At 45.9% G+C, this 20,184-nt stretch overlaps 1 protein-coding gene across 2 annotated transcripts in view; it reads right to left on the reverse strand.

The window, feature by feature from the left end:
* The window catches only part of MAP3K15 (mitogen-activated protein kinase kinase kinase 15), a 1,227,172-nt gene extending 1,207,998 nt beyond the window's left edge, over positions 1 to 19,174 (reverse strand). For both annotated transcript variants that reach the window (XM_078657886.1, XM_078657885.1), the window contains exon 1: positions 17,942 to 19,174. In XM_078657886.1, coding sequence (XP_078514012.1) covers positions 17,942 to 18,284 — 343 coding nt within the window. In that variant the 5' untranslated portion in view covers positions 18,285 to 19,174. The remainder of the gene's footprint in view (positions 1 to 17,941) is intronic.
* Between the last annotated feature and the right edge of the window lie 1,010 nt (positions 19,175 to 20,184).

Below are 20,184 nucleotides of genomic sequence, written 5' to 3' on the forward strand. Positions count from 1 at the left end.
CCTGGATCATAATATACAATACAATTTACAAATTTACAACACATCCACACTTTCACTCTGGCCAAAACTTTCATCCATCTACTAACATACCACAACGCAAAATACTTAGGGCCTAATGTCAAAATAAAGGTTCTTCATACATATGAATGGTTTCACATCCTAAGAATGAAATCAATGTGATGAATACAGTTTCAGAGGTATTAATCCTACTTAATGGACACTATTCATGTTCTATTTCGAATTTTGACAGAAGAGACCAAAAACCGGTCGACGCGTTTCGAACTCCCAAGTGCGGAGTTCTCCTCAGGACCAACAATCTACAAAAACATAAACAAACATCCAATAAATTAATTGGTCCAAAATCCAATTCTCTTACTACCAGTAACACCGCCTGTCAACAGTCTCTATCCATACCTTAATATTGTGAACAAAGCAATCCTCGAGTAGATGGCGTTTCAGACGATAGACAACTCTGAATAGAGAGGACATGACAGACATTTTAGAGTTAAACAACCGCAAGCCCATTCCTTACATGTAGTCTCCATTATACATTCATACGTCTTTTTCTAGGCACTTACCTATTTTAGTGCTGGTGTCACCTTTTCTAGGAGAAAGCAATATATATATCAGATGTTGTGGACTAACTGGGATACAACGACGTATTTGTAAGAAATGAATGAATAATGAACAGCGTAGTCGGAGGACTACCTTGCTGGCAGCTTACCGCATAGGTGCAGGTTTTACACTTTTAAAACTTGATTAATTGTTCGGGAGGCCGCGTGTTTACTTTCGCTGGCGTCCTGTGAGGAAAAGAAAATAACCGCGAGTTTAGACACGGGTCTATCCGCGTATAGATTGCGTTGATGACAACGCGATTGCATTTGCCCCTTAATGTCAGACTCGTATTCTCTCGTCAGTCACAAACGTCCGTCAACCTCATCCGCAATCCAATGTAAAACGTGCTATATTATTGGCAGGAGGGACCGTCACATGGTTTGGATGTCCATAGAGCCGCCCGAAATTTAAAGCAACAGTTTAACCCGCTCTGATGTCGAAGAAACTTTATTGCCCACGAACAATTCCATATGTGAATGTTTATGACAAAAGCCCTCCAACTTAACATGATTCTGAACTCGGGTGTACCCAATGGTCAATTTCCAATATGTATTACATCCAAGTGCTGCCAAGATGCATTCACTCACGAGGTACCCTGAAATACATATCTCTCCACACAATGCTGTGTTTCTCGATGTCGTGCTCAATCACGAAGTATTTGGGGGGCCAGAAATAAACGATGGTATTAGCGTAACCGGTAGGCCAATATTGCGCAATAAAGATGAACACATTTTTTTTCTAAAAATTATTATTATTTTTTTTTTTAAATAATATTTTTTTGACTCGTTGTTACTACTGTCTGCAATCTGATTTATTGAGCCCAAATGCAATCCCATTTATCAAGGTCAGGAAGGGTCGAGTTTAGGTTAATAGAAAATCTGGCCTCCATAATCTACCCCTAAATAATGGGCACTCATCTAGAAAACTGTGGATGTAGAATATGTTTTTAGTCATGTAGTATCACGTATTCATCTTCATGATCTCTGGGAGTTCGTTAAGCCCTGTGGTCGCAGTGTTGAATTTCATTATCAGTAGTGCCTCACGCTGGTTTAGTTTCCCTTCAACATCACCTCCCCGGGGTTTTTTTCAATTTTAGGGATGATGGTCCATCGTAGGTCATCTTCTTTATGTTGGTGTGAAATCCAGTGATGTACTAGGGGCGCGTTCGGTGTCTCTTTTCTAATTCTGGACTTGTGTTGTGTAATCCGATGTCGGACCTCCTGCGTGGTTTTCCCTATATACAGTTTCGGGCATGGACATGTGACCCCATAAACCACATTTTTGGTTAAACAGTTTGTAAATGCGTCGTGTTTCCAGTATATTCCATTGAATATAAAGACTGATCCTTCATTTGTCTGTGCGCAACAAGAACAATTGCTGCACTTATGATGACCTAGTATTGGCGGAAGGCCCAACATGCCTCTAAGAGATGTTTTGGCAACTTGAGGCAGTGATGCTCTGACGATATGTTGTGCCACGCTTTTTTCTTTTTTAAAAGCGAAGAGTGGTGGTTCATTGAACTCACTGTGTAGATCTTTCTAGATGAGTGCCCATTATTTAGGGGTAGATTATGGAGGCCAGATTTTCTATTAACCTAAACTCGACCCTTCATGACCTTGATAAATGGGATTGCATTTGGGCTCAATAAATCAGATTGCAGACAGTAGTACCATCGAGTCAAAAATATATTATTTTAAAAAAAATAATAATAATTAAAAAAAAATGTGTTCATCTTTATTGCGCAATATTGGCCTACCAGTTACGCTAATACCATTGTTTATTTCTGCCCCCCAAATACTTCGTGATTGAGCACGACATCGAGAAACATGGCATTGTGTGGAAAGATATGTATTTCAGGGTACCTCGCGAGTGAATGCATCTTGGCAGCACTTGGATGTAATACATATTGCAAATTGACCATTGGGTACACCCGAGTTCAGAATCATGTTAAGTTGGAGGGCTTTTGTCATAAACATTCACATATGGTATTGTTCATGGGCAATAAAGTTTCTTCGACATCAGAGCGGGTGACACTGTTGCTTTAAATTTCGGGCGGCTCTATGGACAGACACACCATGTGACGGTCCCTCCTGCCAATAATATAGCACGTTTTACATTGGATCGCGGATGAGGTTGACGGACGTTTGTGACTGACGAGAGAATACGAGTCTGACGGTAAGGGGCAAATGCAATCGCGTTGTCATCAACGCAATCTATACGCGGCTGGACCCATGTCTAAACTCGCGGTTATTTACTTTTCCTCACAGGACGCCAGCGAAAGTAAACACGCGGCCTCCCAAACAATTAATCAAGTTTTAAAAGTGTAAAACCTGCACATATGCGGTAAACTGCCAGCAAGGTAGTCCTCCGACTACGCTGTTCATTATTCATTCATTTCTTACAAATACGTCGTTGTATCCCAGTTAGTCCACAACATCTGATATATATATTGCTTTCTCCTAGAAAAGGTGACACCAGCACTAAAATAGGTAAGTGCCTAGAAAAAGACGTATGAATGTATAATGCAGACTACATGTAAGGAATGGGCTTGCGGTTGTTTAACTCTAAAATGTCTGTCATGTCCTCTCTATTCAGAGTTGTCTATCGTCTGAAACGCCATCTACTCGAGGATTGCTTTGTTCACAATAATAAGGTATGGATAGAGACTGTTGACAGGCGGTGTTACTGGTAGTAAGAGAATTGGTTTTTGGACCGATTAATTTATTGGATGTTTGTTTATGTTTTTGTAGATTGTTGGTCCTGAGGAGAACTCCGCACTTGGGAGTTCGAAACGCGTCGACCGGTTTTTGGTCTCTTCTGTCAAAATTCGAAATAGAACATGAATAGTGTCCATTAAGTAGGATTAATACCTCTGAAACTGTATTCATCACATTGATTTCATTCTTAGGATGTGAAACCATTCATATGTATGAAGAACCTTTATTTTGACATTAGGCCCTAAGTATTTTGCGTTGTGGTATGTTAGTAGATGGATGAAAGTTTTGGCCAGAGTGAAAGTGTGGTTGTGTTGTAAATTTGTAAATTGTATTGTATATTATGATCCAGGTGTAATGTTATATTGTTTATTTGTACATACACACAAAACATTGTTTATTCCATTGATGAAAATAATCTTGGTTCCACTAGTGCAAAAATGAATGAATAAACTAGTGACGCAAATCAAAAAACGGACCGTTATGTTTATTTCATATAGGTCACCATAAAATAGTCAATTGATGTCCAGTACTGGCAGCAGTGTTGTTCTTTAGATTCATTTTTCCAGGTCGTCAGACATCCTTGAATCGTCTAAAGCTTTATTATTGTTCATTTACATTTGGGTGGGCAAGCTCACCAGGAAACACTCTGATTTCTTGATGTCCGATTGTCCCTTCTCATAAATACATATTCTCACCCTACTCAAGATATTCTGTATCATAAATGAGTTTAAATATTTTCAAACTATCCGTCCATGTCTGTAGCTGTCAAGTGGCCCTGGTTAGATCTGACACTACAACCACTTCAGAATTTTTACCTTTTTTTGTATATTTGGATGTTGTGTTACAAAGATGTCCAGTAGTCCAGGGTAGATTGAGCAAGATGTTTATTTAAGTAGATAACATGGAGAGCCCCACCAGGAGCAGCCTTCCTACTGCTCAGCCTATTCTCCAACTGACTCTTTCACTCACCCAACATTCCACAGCATCACCACACACCAACATTCCACAACCCCAGTAACACTGGCTGAGCAGCAGGTATCACATTGAACTTGTAGTTTGAGTTTTGCCTTCACAAGTATGGGCTTCAAAATGTCAACATAAAAGTGCAGCTGGACCAAAACCCAGGACTGAGAGAAAGTGTCAGGTAGCAAGAGGCACAATGGTGTTCTCCCCATATTGCATATCTCCCCGTGCACCATTCTGCGTCCTAAACTCCTATAGCACTTCATTGTATGCCTCCCCTATAACTCACATATACATGTACCCCTCGACTACTGTACATCATTCAGTGCTTCTCTAACAGAAGGAGAGTCCCCCCTCGTAATCAAAAAGGACAGAGTAGTCAAAGCTGAAACAAAAAAAAATATTCCCTTTTGTATATACTAGATCAAATAATAGGCACTATGTTTCAAAATACAATGGACATATACTGGTTTATAAATACAACGTACAATCAAATAGTTTAGTACAATTCTTATGCATACAAAATTTATTTGTTTAATGTAGTTTTTATATAGCGCGAACTTGACCCTGTATCGGGTATCAGAGCGCTTTACATAGAACCAGTTATGTTACATGAGGACTCATTTATTAGGTCTCCTGGCGTTGAACCGCGCGAAAGCGCGGTGTCGCCAGAGAGACCTATTGTGAGCGACTCTGCTTCCCAGGAGAGGGCACAGGAGCTGGCCGCGCGCTCAGAATTGAGCGGGCCACGTGCACGCGAACGCGCTCGCTGTGGCCAGCTCCTGTCTCCTCTCCTGGAAAGCTTTACCACACAGCCACACCTCCCCCTGCTTACGCATGCGCACACACACAAGCACACCTACAGACACGCACACACACATACAGAGACCCCTGCCCCCCCTGCCGCCGCCGCACACATACACACACGCGCGCACACACACACACACAAGCTCATCCCCCTCCCCCTACAACTAAGCCCCACTTACCGCCATTGTAGAGTTCTGCAAGCGAAGTGGCGTTCGTAATCGTATGCGTCAGCTATCAGTACCACGGGCCTCTGTGGGTCAGAATCGCAGATGTGAACGCGCCGCGGCTTCATCCCGCCTACTTCGAAACCGAAACCTATAATCGGCAGGGGGCGTGGCTACCTCTCCCGCGCAGCTGGGTCCTGCCTTGGAAACGAAACTATGCCTACAGCTAAAACACTTGGGATCTTTAGAAAGAAATAGCTGACTCGCAAGCACCGAGGTGTATTTTTTGCTTACCTGGCTGCATACTTACCGCTGTCAGCCGCGTTCCTGAGGTAGCACCATGGCCCCGCGGCCGCCAAAGGAGAAAGTAAAGGGCGCCTGCGGCTTCTGCCACCAGCGCGAGCAGACCCCGGTTATCGGCGTGCTGTACAAGACCCCTGACGACGAGGTGGCCGCCCACTTCAACTGCATGGTAAGAGCTGGAGGTGTGTGGGGCGCGCAGGAGGCGGGTTCTGCATTAACCTGCACTAGAGTGACCAGATGTCCCAGACACTCCCTGCTTTTCAGCTCCCGGCATGCCAGCACTTTTTGAACACATTGGTTAAAATAACATGCGTGCTCACATTACTCTCGAAACACAAAGCACACAATGGACTGCACAATGTTTGACGGCATTCCCTACTTCGCTTCCTGGCTCTTGGTCCCTCGTTCATGTAGCATTGTGGCAGGCATCGAAGAGCTGTGGTAAGCAATTGATGGTACTCCAGGCCAAGGTTACTTGATCCCAATACACAAGGCAAGAGATTTATTTCATAGATCATTATTCACAATACATTATTCAACTCACTTTCGACAAAAATGACATAATTTTAAATGGCAAATCAAGACTTGAAAAAGGGCTCTGTTTTTTCCTTTTAAATTCAATCCAAATAATTTCCTTTACGATTCCATACGTATTTCTTCACTAGCTCCTCCTTCAAATGTTTTATAATTTACGTTCTAGTGCTTGCCATTAGGAAACCATGACTACACCCCCCAAAATTCAATACTCGGCAGATTTATTTATTTTATATATCGCGAACTCGACCCGAAGGTATCAGTGCGGTTTACATGAGCACCAGTTATGTTACAGAGTGACACATTCATTTTGTTAGGCACAAAGAAATTGAGTCATTTGCCCAGAATCACAGGGTGTTGAGCATCCCTGACAAGACTGGAACTCGATCCGCCAGCTTCAAGGTCAACAGCTATAGCCGTTAGGCCGCATCCTCAATTACATTGTGACATGGGAGATCCACAGTATCGCTTTTTTTCTTTGTGTTTTCAAAACCTGAAAAAAAGTGCACCGCCACTAAAACACTGAACGGTGTTTTGTATGTTTCAAATGTTTAGCTTGCCTTATAACTCCGGATGTGTGCAGTCCTGTGTCAGTGATTTTGCCATGTAATCCTTCCGTGTGTCCATCAGTAGAGGCGTGGTTGGCAGATTAAAGTTTCTATCAAACTTTGAGCAAGCAAACAATTGTGCCTGTTCAAGGAGCGAGGACCAGGTTTAACGCTGGAAGACCCGGACAGGATTGCAGGACTGGAGCGAGGTGTCCTATTGTTTATGTGGCTGTAATGTGGCAGCAGCCTGAGAGCGGGATGGGTCAGGTGTCTGTCTCTGTGCTTTCGTGTCAATGCACCATAGTCTGTAGGAGTGATTCGTGATAGACGCATTCTAGGAGTATATAACTATTTTTAAAAGTACAGTTTGTGGTATATGTGTTTCTGATTTCTAGCCGTGGGCATTGATATTATGTGGATTTGCCGCATAAATCCAGTCTCCATTATTGCAAGGAAATGCACATTATATGGCATAAGGCGGCACATTGTGTCAATCTAATCTCGCTTTGTTGTCTTTGGAACAACAAGTAGTATTGTCTGGGCATAAGTTTCAGCTCATTGCTATGCATTCGACTCACAATTTTGCCAATCGGCTACTAAAAGGTGAACAGTTAACCTTTGAAGTGGCATCTCGAGTTTTAGTAACTGTTGAATCTATTGAGCTAGAAACTATGTCTGTCGAAATTTGCCTCTCTTTCGGGTTTCAAGGGAGGCTCAGAAATACAGGCACTTTCAGAAGGCGTCCGCCCCGTGCGTGAAGTGCATCATCAGAGCTGTGTGAATAATAACTGCGTCAGTCTCGTGAGTGAGGTGCATCATCAGAGCCATGTGAATAATAACAAATGTGAGGCCGTGCGTGAGGTGCATCATTAGAGCTGTGTGAATAATAACAGTTGTGAGCCCGTGCTTGTGGTGCATCATCAGAGCTGTGTGAATAATAACAGCTGTGAGCCCCGTGCCTGAGGTGCATCATCAGAGCTGTGTGAATATTAACCGCTGTGAGCCCCGTGCCTGAGGTACATCATCAGAGCTGTGTGAATAATAACTGTCAGCTCCTGAGGTGAATAATAACTGTCAGCCCCGTGCGTGAGTTGCATCATCAGAGCTGTGTGAATAATAACAGCTGTGAGCCCATGCCTGAGGTGCATCATCAGAGCTGTGTGAATAATAACAGCTGTGAGCCCGTGCCTGAGGTGCATCATCAGAGCTGTGTGAATAATAACAGCTGTAAGCCTGTGCCTGCGGTGCATCATCAGAGCTTTCTATATCTCTCTGGTATGCAATTAAACACACTTTGTCGAGTTACACTCACTCCTGTAATCTCACCCCATCCACATTGCTCATGTCACCCAAATTCCTGCACTCTCTACCACACTGCTTTCAAGAACAGCATACTCTTGCACACACTGTCACTGCTCACCAATTCAAAGTTTGCTACATTTTATGCAACACAATGTCATACACAATCCCAATAACTCAAACTTTAATGCTGGGAGACCTATTGCATTGTAAATGCTTGTTTTTGTTAGGCACGGAGACATTAAATGGTTTGCCCAGAATCACAGGTTGTTCAGCGTCATTCCGAGACTTGAACCCGGTACCCCAGATTCAAGGTCGACCGCCGAGGCAGTTAGGCCAACTCCTCTCCATGTTATATTTAAAACAGCATTAGTATGTATTCTCTTTTTTTTTATTAAGAAAAACTTATAACAATAAATCACATATATAAAAAACATAAAAGTAAAGGGAAACTAAAATTACCCCTACTTCTCTAATAAATAATCATTCATAATTTCATTCTTGAACCATTTCACAAATCACTTTTGAGATAAAAAAACTGTTTTTTTAATTTTTTGTTTATTGTTTCATCATTCATTGCTCGCCTGAGGCACAAATGACAAAGTGCCCCCCTTCAGAAAGTCACCTTGTGCACCCTTCTGCACTGTATTCAGTGGTCCCATGATGCACATCCCTGTAGTCCCCTGCTGCACATTACCTTAGGCCCCTGCAGCACATTATCCAGTTGTCCCCTCATGTACATGACCCAGCACATCACCCAGTGTACTTCTATGGCACATTACCCAGTGATCCCTGAGGTATGTCACCCAGAGTCACAAGTGCATCATTGGTGCTCCCCTTGCTCACGTCATCATCTGCTCCACTCTTGCACATCGCCCACCGCCTGACTGCTCAAGGTTATGTAGAACTGCTGGCCAATGTCTGCTGTGCTTTCAATTGGAAAAAAGATGAGCTTTTGCATGCAGGTACTTAAAATGTTTCATTCTTTACGATTAAAACTAAACCTTGAGACCTAGGAAACACATGCAGCAGTACTGAAACATCTGCTGAGCTTCAGTGATTGCCTAAATATTTATTGTGTCCTAGTCACTCAGGACCATACTTATGGCAAAGTTGTGCAGTGCAGCGCAGCAAGTCACCTTGCTGCGTTGCACTGCATCACCGGGAAAGGGAAGCAATGTGCAATCTTTAAGGCATACAGCGCATTCCTGTCCTTTCCCCCTGCGCTGGCGCAAAATAGGCCGCCTAGAGCCAATTCAGGCATCCTTGCACCATGGTGCAAGGATGCCTGCGTTGCATGCAGGATTGTTTTTGTGCAGGAAAGGGAACCTTCCAGCACACAAACAATCCTTAGAGGCATATTCCTCTATGTGTGTGTACTGCAGGTTGCAGCACACATAGAACGGGGAGGGGGGAACAAGGAGAAATAAAGATAGTTCTCCTCGTTACGCTTCTTCCTTGCACAGAGTAATGCAACGCAGCGAACTCCAGCAGGCCCGCTAAGCACAGTGCCCTCCCCTGACAACTCCCGAGTGAGTCCAGAGGCGTCCACCATCTTGTACTTTGCAGGGGAGCCCCCTCAAGTTTCGTTACCCCACTGGCATGGGGTCTCTTTTGTGTTAACTGGTCAGTACCTGGATGCGTAAGGACTGGCCCCAAACAAAAACATTTGCGGACCTCCCCCAGCTCACCCAAATCACTGATAGCGTAGCTGCCTCATGCAGATGATGGTTTTGTTGATGTGTGCCAGCAGGGTCAGCGGGTGAAGGGAGGGCAAGTAAGGAGGCAATGGGATGTTATGGCAAGCCATGTGATAATTAAGGACTAAAACCACTTTTAACCGGAAGAACAGACAGAATCAAGGGACAGGGACAAGGCTGGAGCAAGATGAGAAGGGCGCTGTTGTTGACATAACCTTAATGCAGACAGCTCCATGCGCCCCTCATTGAAAGAGCTGCCTCAAATTGCTTTTTCCTAATCAGCTGGCTACAGCATGATGGGCAGACACCCTTCGACGTCTGTTTGGCAGGAGGACATGAAAGAGAATACATAATCTGATAGCCTGGAGGTGTGACAGTGAGACACAGAGAGAGACAGAATGAGAGAGAGGGAGATAAAGAGAGATGTCTCCATCACAAGTCAAAGAGCTAAAGCTTTTAATGTGTCTACTGCAAGCCACAGGTTCCCACTCCTGTGGGATAGCTTGGGGTGAAAGTACATTCTGCCCAGATCTTTTGGTAACCTGTAGGTGACACGTTCAAGTCTGAGTAAGACGGAGGGGAGGAGCCAAGATGGCGATCGGAACAGTCGCATAACCGCCTCGCTCTGTGATTTCTTCCTCCCCGCCACCTATCCTGTATTTCATCCTGTTCGGGGTGTTCCGAATTTGGTCACCGGGGAAGAGCCTTCACTTACCATCCTTGTCCGGGGCTCTGGCGTGCAGTCATTTCGGCGTTCTGCCCTTGTTGCCTTGCTGGCCTTCCCGGCCCTGACGCCGGGGCCTCGAGTGCTGTGCTTGCCCGGAGATGTTCGGAGTACCGGCGGTCCGGAACCGGTGGAGAGACCCGATGCTGGGAGCCTGAGAGCTGCGGGCCGGAAGCCCTGGAGCGGACCCACCCCCGCGGGTGGGCCACCCCGTATGTCCGATTGCCTGCCGGCCCGAAGAAGAGAAGCCGCGCTGTCCGGCACCCCTCAAGTGGGTAGCCCACTCCTTTTGCTTGTCCCGCCCGGGGTCCGGTGCTGGGCTCCCCCGAGTGTTGTGGGGAGCACGCCCGTTCTTCTGGTGACTCTCCTTTCTCCGCCGAGCGCCATCCGCCGCGGATCGGTTGTGTGCCCTGGGGCCGCCGGTGCTCCTGGTGGACTTGGAGGCGCCCACGATGATGGCGGCGGGCGCTGTGCTTAAGATGGCGGATGGCCCCTCGGAGAGTCTTTCTCCTGGAGACAGGGAAGTTGCTGCATTTGTTCTCTCCAGCCCTCGTTTGATTCGGGCGGCCCCTACTCGGAGTGCTGTCTTGTCTGCCCTGGCTGCTCTGGGGATCGACCTGTCCTTGAAATGCCGAGACTTGGAGTCGCGGATCTCCGCCATGGCTGCTCCGCCATTTTGTGACGCGGTGTCGTCTTCCCGAATTGTAATGGTTGAAACTTCTCCGGCTGCTGTGCTGGGATCTCCAGCTAGGTGTTTGATTCTATGGGATCATGTGGACCCGGTGCCGATGCTGCAGTGTTTCCTACATCCTGATTTTTCTGCTTCGTGCTGGACAGCCCAGATATTGTGCTTGGCCACGTGGATCGTTGAGGTACTTTTGCATTCTGACTGCTGCCGAGTTCTCCTGGTTGCTTCTTGTTGGCCGGGACGGTGTTTTGCGGAGATCCCACTGGCCTTCCTGGACTGGTATGGACCCACTGTATCATTCTGCTTTTCGGCCGTGGCGGGGTCTGGAAGCTCGACTCTTCATACAAGTGGACAGGGGTAATTGTGCCGGAGTACCTGTGGGACCCTTTTAAATGGCATCTCCAGGCCTCATTATTTTGGTTAGTTCTTGTTTTTCATCCTTGTGTGGGCTTTCTTCGATGTCCTTTTCGACCTCGATTGGTGATCCGTTGTTGCGGGTGGGGTAGTATTCCATGTTTCGATCGCTGGCTCCTCTCCTCTCCTGTTCTTCTTTTTCCTCTCCTTCTCTCTCTTTCTTCTTTCTCTTTCTTTGTTATTATTCCCTTTCTCTTTCTTCTATATTTCGGGTGACTCTGGGCGACAGGCACGCTGTTTAGTGGGGTAGGCCGTAGCCATTACAGTGATGTAGGGTGGGGGGGGTGTTTGTTATTTTAGTTTGTTTTATTCTATGGTCCCTTTTTGCTTTTTCAGGGGGTGGGCTATGTCCCTTTGTTTTTCACTCCTTTGTTTCGTACGTGTCCGCACTTTCTCCTTTTCCGGGGCGGGAAGGCTGTACATGTGGCGTCCACGTTATTTGTTTGCTGACATTTGTCCTTTATTTTTGAACCTTTGCTGGGCGTGGGATGTCTTTGGGCTTCGCCCTACTAGGGTTATTTGATTGCGTGGGGGGCTGTCCCCCTCCCGCCCCCCCCCTCGTTTTCTGTATATGTTGCGTGACGCCCGGTAGATATGGTTGCTGCCTCCTCTATAAAATGTAAAATGAAACCTTTTTTATCCTGGCGCTGACTGTTTCACGTCTTTATTTCACGTCTATCCTGTATTCATTCTATTGTACGCATTGATGTTGCCTTTTTTTTTGACTCTCCTGCTTTTGCGGCTGGCCCCTGTGGTTGTAGGCCTGCGCTTGTACTTCTACGTGTCTTTCAATAAAGGTTTTTTAAAAAAATAAAAAATAAAAAAAATAACAAGTCTGAGTAAGACGTCTTAACCTGCCGCAGGGATCTACACAGAACATGCAGATCCCGAATTTGATCCGATTGTAGCCAGCTCAGTCTATCACTCTTCTAAGGGAGGTCCACGCTGTCAATCTAGTAATACCAAAAGCTGAATCTTGAATTGTATACTGATGCCTGCTCCCTGCTTCACTACAATAACAGAACTCTACCGTCTAGTAGAAGGCAGAATTGATTTATAATAACAAGGAGTAAAGTAAGATACACACAAATGTCCCAACAAAACAAAGAACTGTTGTGTATACAGTGGACTGCTGGCTCACTTTCTGGCCATAGACAGAAAGAGAGGGCGGATGAGAGTGTTGGGGGGGACTTCAAAGAGCTAAACAAAAATAAACAAATGGAAGCCATTCTCCTGATAGAAAGGAAAAGAGTCAACAGTTTGTCAGCAAAATTTGTTAAAGGAGCATACCAAGGTGTTATAGGTGTGCGCGGGTGTGTGGCCAAGGAAATTGGTGAACTCCATGAATTTTGGATGGCACACACTCATCTGGAGTGTAGTGGCTGAAACAACAGTTGCAAGCTGTCTGAAATCCCTTTAGTAAATAACCCTATTGTGTGCCAAGTACTGGGACCCACCTGTGACGAGGAGAAGCCCCAGTACTAAAAAACAAACGGGCAAATTGAGAGGTGCTCAGGTACAGCTACGCAGAGCAGGTCAGTAGCGGCCCACTCAAAGCAATGGCTTCTCGTCCGTGGCAAGGGTGACTGTGTGTCTACAGTACTTCCTGAAAATGTGTACCTGTATGTTTGTTGGTCACTGTGTGCATCTGAGATTATGTTGTGTTCCTCTGGGCACATGGACTACAAAAAAGCCAAACCTATTGACTTTGTCAATGTTCACACTATTTAATCATACATGAAATGGAACTGGGAACTCGAGGAATTATTTTTTTAAATGTTGGATAGGCCTGATCGCTTTCCTATTGCTGTATACTCAATGGGCTGGGTTCCATTGATTAGAAAGGCCTCTCTCTGATGCTTAAATTGCAAAGTTCAAGTAGCCATGTCTAATAGGGCACATAAACTGCTCAGTGGAACACTGCACAACCATGGACGTCATTTAGGGGTCACCAGGGGTCGCAGCTGCAACCCCGGCTTGCCCTTTGCTACCCTTAGCACTGCCTTTGTGACCCCTGGCCGCAGAGGTAGCATATTCAGTGCCAGGAACACAGGGGCAGATTGGGGCTCCACTCTCTTTATTTTCTGTAAATTTTTATTACAATATAAGTGAATACATAAAATATATTGTTCTCTAATAGTGTAACAAAAATGGCGTGCAATAAACTGGAATATGCCCTTCAAGGCAGCTTAGGTAAGTAAAAAATGCTTTTAAATGTATGTTCTGTGCATGCTTGCGGGTGACATTGTGTTTATGTGTGTGTGAGAGAGAGAGAGAGAGAGAGAGAGAGTGTGTGTGTGTTTGTATGTGTGTATGTGTGTGAGGGGAGGTCAAAGGGCGTGTGATGTCACTTCCGTTACCCCTGGCACTTTGGTGAATTAGCACCCATGCGCGCAACGCCCTCATGTATTGGAGTCAAAGTTAATACAATTGTGTGACGAGGAGTAGCTTGCCAGCCAAGTCATTGCACTTTAGCTCAACAATGGACAAATCCATTGTATTCATGGGTGCTCACTCGGTCACTTCTAAGTGGCATGTCACATTAAAGACATATTTCCTGAGGCTCTTCGTGTATTACAGAAGCGCACTGGCTGCTGGGAGCGCATGGCATCCCGAAGCGTTTGCTTTCCTAGATGTTGCACAAATTAGCCATCTATCTGAATGTCTCACCTCAGAGAAAAAAGGCGGGAGAGAAGGGTTCCATGAAAATATACCGAATACAAGATATATTATTTTTCAGTTTCCCAAAGAGATGACTGGTTAGTGGTTCTGTTGACGTGGGTTTTTCCCTACGAATTCCTCTCAAACGTTAACCCCACAATGTGCACCGCATAATGTGGTGAGCAAAACGTAATATAGACAGAGAGCAAAAAGAACTGGCCCCTCCAGGCTTTGCCTGCACGCGTCGACCGTTTTGTGCCTGCACTGAACCCGCCCTGTTGGTCAGAGCAACTTGAATGGGATGGGTACATTTTTACTTGTTGTCGCATACACACCTATTTATATTCTGAGAATCTAGCACCGGTGCCGGCTGCAGGTCCCGGAAAGACAACCGTAAACATTGTAGTGCAACAGCCCTGAAAATCAAAGGAGTTCAAAGTCCAGCAAAGTTGCCTGCGAACACGGTTCATTCCTGGTTTGTGATGTTAATATTTTTTGGTCAGGGATATTGCCATAACGTTACGTAGCTCTTTTCTTAAAAGAATGGTACTACAGAACTCGATCCTTATGGAATTATCCTGTGAAATTAATCTGATAGAGAAGGATTTGACAGGAAGCCAAAACTTAATTACACATAAACCTCTCCCTGGAGACTGGCTAATTCCCTGTACCATGGCAAGTACAGTAATTGGAAATCAGGCACGCCTGCTTACTATGTCTCTCCAGAGTCAAACGCCACTCGGTGGTGTGTCTTTCCATATCTCTGTGTGATAGCACATCTGGCTGCGGGCAGTGCGGTCTGGCCTCGGACTGTTCTGGTGTCTGTCTCTGGTCTGTGTGGTGGTACGTGCATCTCTGCAGTCTGGCGTCTGTGGTGGTGCAACTCTTTGTAGGCTCTGTTTTGGTGTATCCCTCTTGATTTGGACTCTGTTTACCCTGGTGGCTTTCTGTGGTCTATGTGGTGGCACAACTTAATGTGGCCTGACTTCCAACTGTGCAGGTGGGTCTGTGTGTGCTCTCTTGTCTGTTTCTAAGAGACAGCCAGCAGTGGTGTTTCTAGATGAAACCGGTCAAATATCCCAATCCTATATAGTTCTCTTATGCCCACTCCTGGAGTCCTGACTGCCCACAAAACTCAATCCTTGGTCAATGTTTTCGCATTATTAGGAGGGCAACCTAATTTCCTTGTTCACATTGAACTTTGCAATTCGAATTGCATGTCTCTGTAATTACTCTTGTTTTCAATTACTTTCCATATTTCATTTTTCCATTAAGACGTTGGTGTCTTTTTCCATAAAGTTCTTTTTTATTAAGTATCCAATTCCATCACACTTAAAACGGACCAAGCCAATGTGTTTCATCCCTTATAGGGACTTCATCAGGGCAATTTGATTTATCCTCCTTCTCAAAATTCTTCTTTTCCATTCATGCCCCGTTTAAATGTCTGGGCTCCTTTCGAGCAGCCTTTCGGCATGTAGTCCTGTCTGATTGGTCTGCTGGCTGAATCTGTTTAAAGTGTGAGGGAATTGGATACTTAACCGCATTCGTGCGGCCGCTATTTTTGCGCTGCGCCGCTTTTTTCAAAAAGCTGCGTTACATGACGAGCTGAGCTCGTCATGAGCGTGCAAGCGGCACAACTCATGACGAGCTCAGCTCGTCATGAGCGCAGAAGGGGTTAATAAAAGAACTTTATTTAAAAAGTCAGCAACGTCTGGAAATTAATTGAAAAACGGAATATGGAAAGTAATTGAAAACAAGAGCGATTACAGATACATGCAATTCAAATTGGAAAGTTCAATGTGAACAAGGAAATTAGGTTGCCCTCCTAATTTTGTGAAAACATTGCTCTCTGTTCTGTGTTGGAGTACCAGGTGTGGCCTCTGTGTTTGTGCATTTCTCTGTGGTCTTTGTGCTGGTGGAATCCACTTGGTATAAACTCTGAGCTGGCGGTCTCCCTCAGTGGTCTGGACCCTGAATGTGAAGATGGCTTGCTATGGACTGTGTTGATTTATCTCTCTGTGGTCTGTGTGCTGTTGCATCTCTGCTCTGGGGTCTGGCATCTATGTAGTGTGTCTCTCTGTGATTTGAGTGCTGCCACTACTCTAAGATCTGGAACATGTGCTAGTGACTTTCTCTGTGGCCTGCATGCTGGCACAATTCTCTGTAGTTTGGCTTCTTGACAGTAAAGGTGGCTTTCTGTCTTCTTGTGCTCAGTGTGTTAGGACACCTAATTGTGGTCTTGCCTCTTAGTGTGGTGGGATGATGGATATCTCTGTGAGCTGGTGCAGCTCTCTGTAGTTTGTGGTTCAACCTCTGTGCTGGTGCATCCTTCTGTGCGTTTGTTTGTGTGCTAGTGCATTTCCTTGGAGACTGGTGTGCCTCACATATATTCCATGTTTTGTTGGGTGAGCTGGTGTATTTCTCTGCGGAAGAGACTCCAGGCTTGCTTTTTCCTCAAAGATTCAATCTATGTGTCAATCTCTGTTTTTGCTCATATGTGGGCTGATACACCTCTCTGTTGGTGGTGGTCCTGGTCTCTGCTGGTGCATCGCTCTTTGGCAAGAGGCCTTTGTTTTAGTGACAGGCCTGGTGAAAGAAGTTTTACTACTTTTCTAGCAGTGAGCTTGTACTGTCACCTAGCATAGGTGAATAATGAATCTGCACAGGACTCGGGTGTGGGTACCCTGAAGGAGTGTATTTCTGTTGTCTGTCTGTGCTCGTGCACAGATCTTTGTAATCTGGCATGTGGTTTATGTGTTCTTTTACGGCTTAGTCTGGTCAGGGTGTCCTGTGTGTACCTTTTCATTGTGTGGCCTTTTGGTTTGGTGCATCTCACAGAAGTGTGCACTGTGATGTACTGCATATATATCTACTCTGGTTAGTTTTGTGGGCATTTTCCATTGATGCGGTCCGTATACTCGTACTACTGAGCGATATGAATGCTCTTGAGTGGCTCACACGCTGATGGGTATATTATGCAGTATTTTGTGTTATTACTGTGGTGGGGAATTGTGTGATGTGCATACATCCCTTCTTGGATCTCTACAATGGTGTGTATACCCTTTCTTTGGTACTGTGTCTGTGCTTCCATATATTTCTTTAGTATGAGATATGAGCTGGTGAAGCTGTCACAGCTTGTGGGCACCAGGGGCCATATTATAGAAGTGGCCCGGCGCAAACAGGGAAAGTGGCCCTTTACGTAATAAGGCCCCTGATGCTCTGTTTTGTGCGCCGGCTGTAAGAATTTTACAGTGTGTACAGTCAGATTGTATCAGGTTATATCAGGTTGTACCCCAACTGCCCCCCCCCCTTAATTGGTTCAACCCCAAAACAACGTGCACACTATGAAGTTATCTCAGGACTCACGGACTACCTCAATGCAGCTCAGCACACTTGGACTTCCGAACCTATATGTAGAATACAGCTTTATTGTATCAACCCCAAGACGATGTGCACTCTATGAGGTTATCTCAGGACTCACGCACTACCTCAATGCTGCACAGCGCACTTGGACTGCCGAACCTATATGTAGAATACTGCTTATTGTATGAATCTTGCTCAAAAACTGTTGTGAAGCGCTCCGATACCCTGGGGTCAGGCTAGCGCTAGATAAAACTCCTTAATAAATAAATAAATAAATAAATAAATAGTTACACAAATTCAACCTCTCATGCTAAGGTCCTCTTAGCCAGTGACCACCCACCCACGGAGCGCCATTTATGAGAAGGTATGGTGCAGCTGTAGTACAATATTAAACTAGGCCCTGATGCTCGTGTGCCAACTCTGCGCGCCCTCCTTTCTCACCTGCGTCATAGAAGGTGTCCAGCACCGCCGTCTCGCCGAAGTCCAGCTCCCCGAAGTTGACACTGCTGAGGTGGGCCCCCTCGGCCTCACAGGCTCGCAGCAGGCACTGCAGGGCCCCAGACTCCGTGCTGCCCGCCGGCCCGGTCTTAGGGCTGTCATTGAGCACGTATACCACCCGCAGGGAGCGCTGTCGAGGTGGGGTCGGGCCACAGTGCGAGGTGCCCGCATCTTCCAAGGGGCTCAGTCCCCCACAAGCTGCCGCCGCTTCTGGGCAGCCGCCCCCACACTGCTGTCCGCCTCCTCCGGGCTCCACGGCTGTTAACAAGGCTGCGCTGCTCTCCATGCCAGCTCACTGCATAGGCACCCGAAGGGCTGCAGATGTGCCGCCTGCGCCACCCGGTAGGCAGTGACAGAAAGGTAGTCAGTTCACATCATAACACCTGCTGCAGAGGGCGGCAGCAGGGAGGGTAGAGGTTAGGAGGCTCTCAGTTATATACAGGCAGGAAGGAAGGAAACGAAGAAATGGGGACTCGCGGGGTGTAGAGGGGTCGGTGGGCAGGAAGGGCGCTCGGGTGTAAGGGGTGAGGAAAGAACCAAATGAAGGGTGGGAGGTAGGAAGAAAATAATAACTTTGCGTCTGGAATAAAGTGCAAAAAAGTATGGAAGACAGTTGGCGACGGATGGGATGAAGAAATAACGAAAAAAGAAACTAAATAATTAAGTTAAAAATAAATTAGGAATAAATAAATGAAAAGGGGCAGACTGGAGAATCAATACAGACATTAATAATGTATTTCTGTATTGAAACGAAGGAACTAACGGTAAGATGGAAAGAAACTGACAAGATTTAATATTCACAGGTGCTCGAGAAAAAAAAGTTCACGTCTCCTTCAGTTTTTCGGGTTCTGTGTGTTATAGGTCAGACAGCTTCTATCAAAATAGGAAGACGGGGAAGCGAAAACGCACGCACCCTGCTTCGCTGTTGTTTTCCCCTCGTGGTTTTGGTTGTGACTCCTGCGCAGCTGTCATGCCTCGCACGCCAGGTCAGGCTGCTGCTGCTGCAGTCAGAGGGGCACTCCCGTACCCCTCAGAGCCCGGGACCCGTGGTGCCCACGAGAACCCAAGCCTGGCTTTGCCTGGCACTGGACGCACGCGAGGTCGTAGCCCGGCGGTGCCAGGACAACTCTGCAGCTGGCCGCCCTGCGTCCGCTTCCTGGTAGGAGGCTCGGCTCTTCAGTGGCTGGGAACAGCCGCCTAAATGGCAGGGCTGCGCCACAGTGCGTCCCGTAGCACCTCCCCTCACCTCCCCCGGGGGACTCAAAGAGGAAGACAGCCAGGAAAGGGCCAGGCAAAGTCAAAACACGCACAGCCCTGGCACTGTACTCACTGGTGCGGGATGAGGGCGGTTACACAGTCCACGTATGAGACCCCACCTCTGGTCTCTGCCAGATCACAGATTTCAAGCGCCCATGGCGTGACCGCAGGGCCGAGTCCCCCGTCAGTGTCACTTGAGGGAAGCTAGTCAATTGCACAAGTAAAGGGAGGGCGTCATCGCGCTTGTTTACATACAAGTCCTCCTACTGGTAACTGTCAATTCTGATTAGGTGGGTTTTTTTCCTGGGATTTTCTACACCAATAACGCGCTTCATATCCTAGTTTCTACGCTTAGTTTTTTGGACAAAGAGGGGAAATGCGTTCATTCATTGTTTTAATTAAGCTGTACTTGGGCATGTACACCGCTTAATGGTGATAAGGAATGCTGCTGAACATGATGGCAGTGAGAAAAATGGTAACTTTCAGACAGTCAGATATTCGCATGTCACTCTTGCAAAAGTAACCCACCAGCCCTCTTTCCTGCTACAAAAAAATACATTTTGCAGTCATGCCTAAAAGGGATGTGAGGAAGCTTCAGAAAATCACTACTTTGAGGTATTCGACCATAGGTTTTCATTTAATATTCTCAAGGGTAGCTATTGGAAGGGAATTTCTGTAACCTGTGACAGAGCAGAATCTGTTTGTGCCCCACGAGTAAAGGTGCACTTATAAACAATGTTTCCACATCAAAAATACTGTCCATCATGATTCGACTGTCAGAAGAAATAACTCCCGTAGTATTGCCCGCGACAAGGGTAACACAGACCTAATATGCAAGGAGAATGTTTTTTCACTTCAAACAAATGTTCTTCATTTACAAAATGTAAAAAAAATCAAACAGCGAAAACTGCACGCAAATTGCATAAGCA

The sequence above is a fragment of the Lissotriton helveticus genome, chromosome 8 (assembly GCF_964261635.1).
Source record: "Lissotriton helveticus chromosome 8, aLisHel1.1, whole genome shotgun sequence".
NCBI lineage: Eukaryota > Metazoa > Chordata > Amphibia > Caudata > Salamandridae > Lissotriton > Lissotriton helveticus.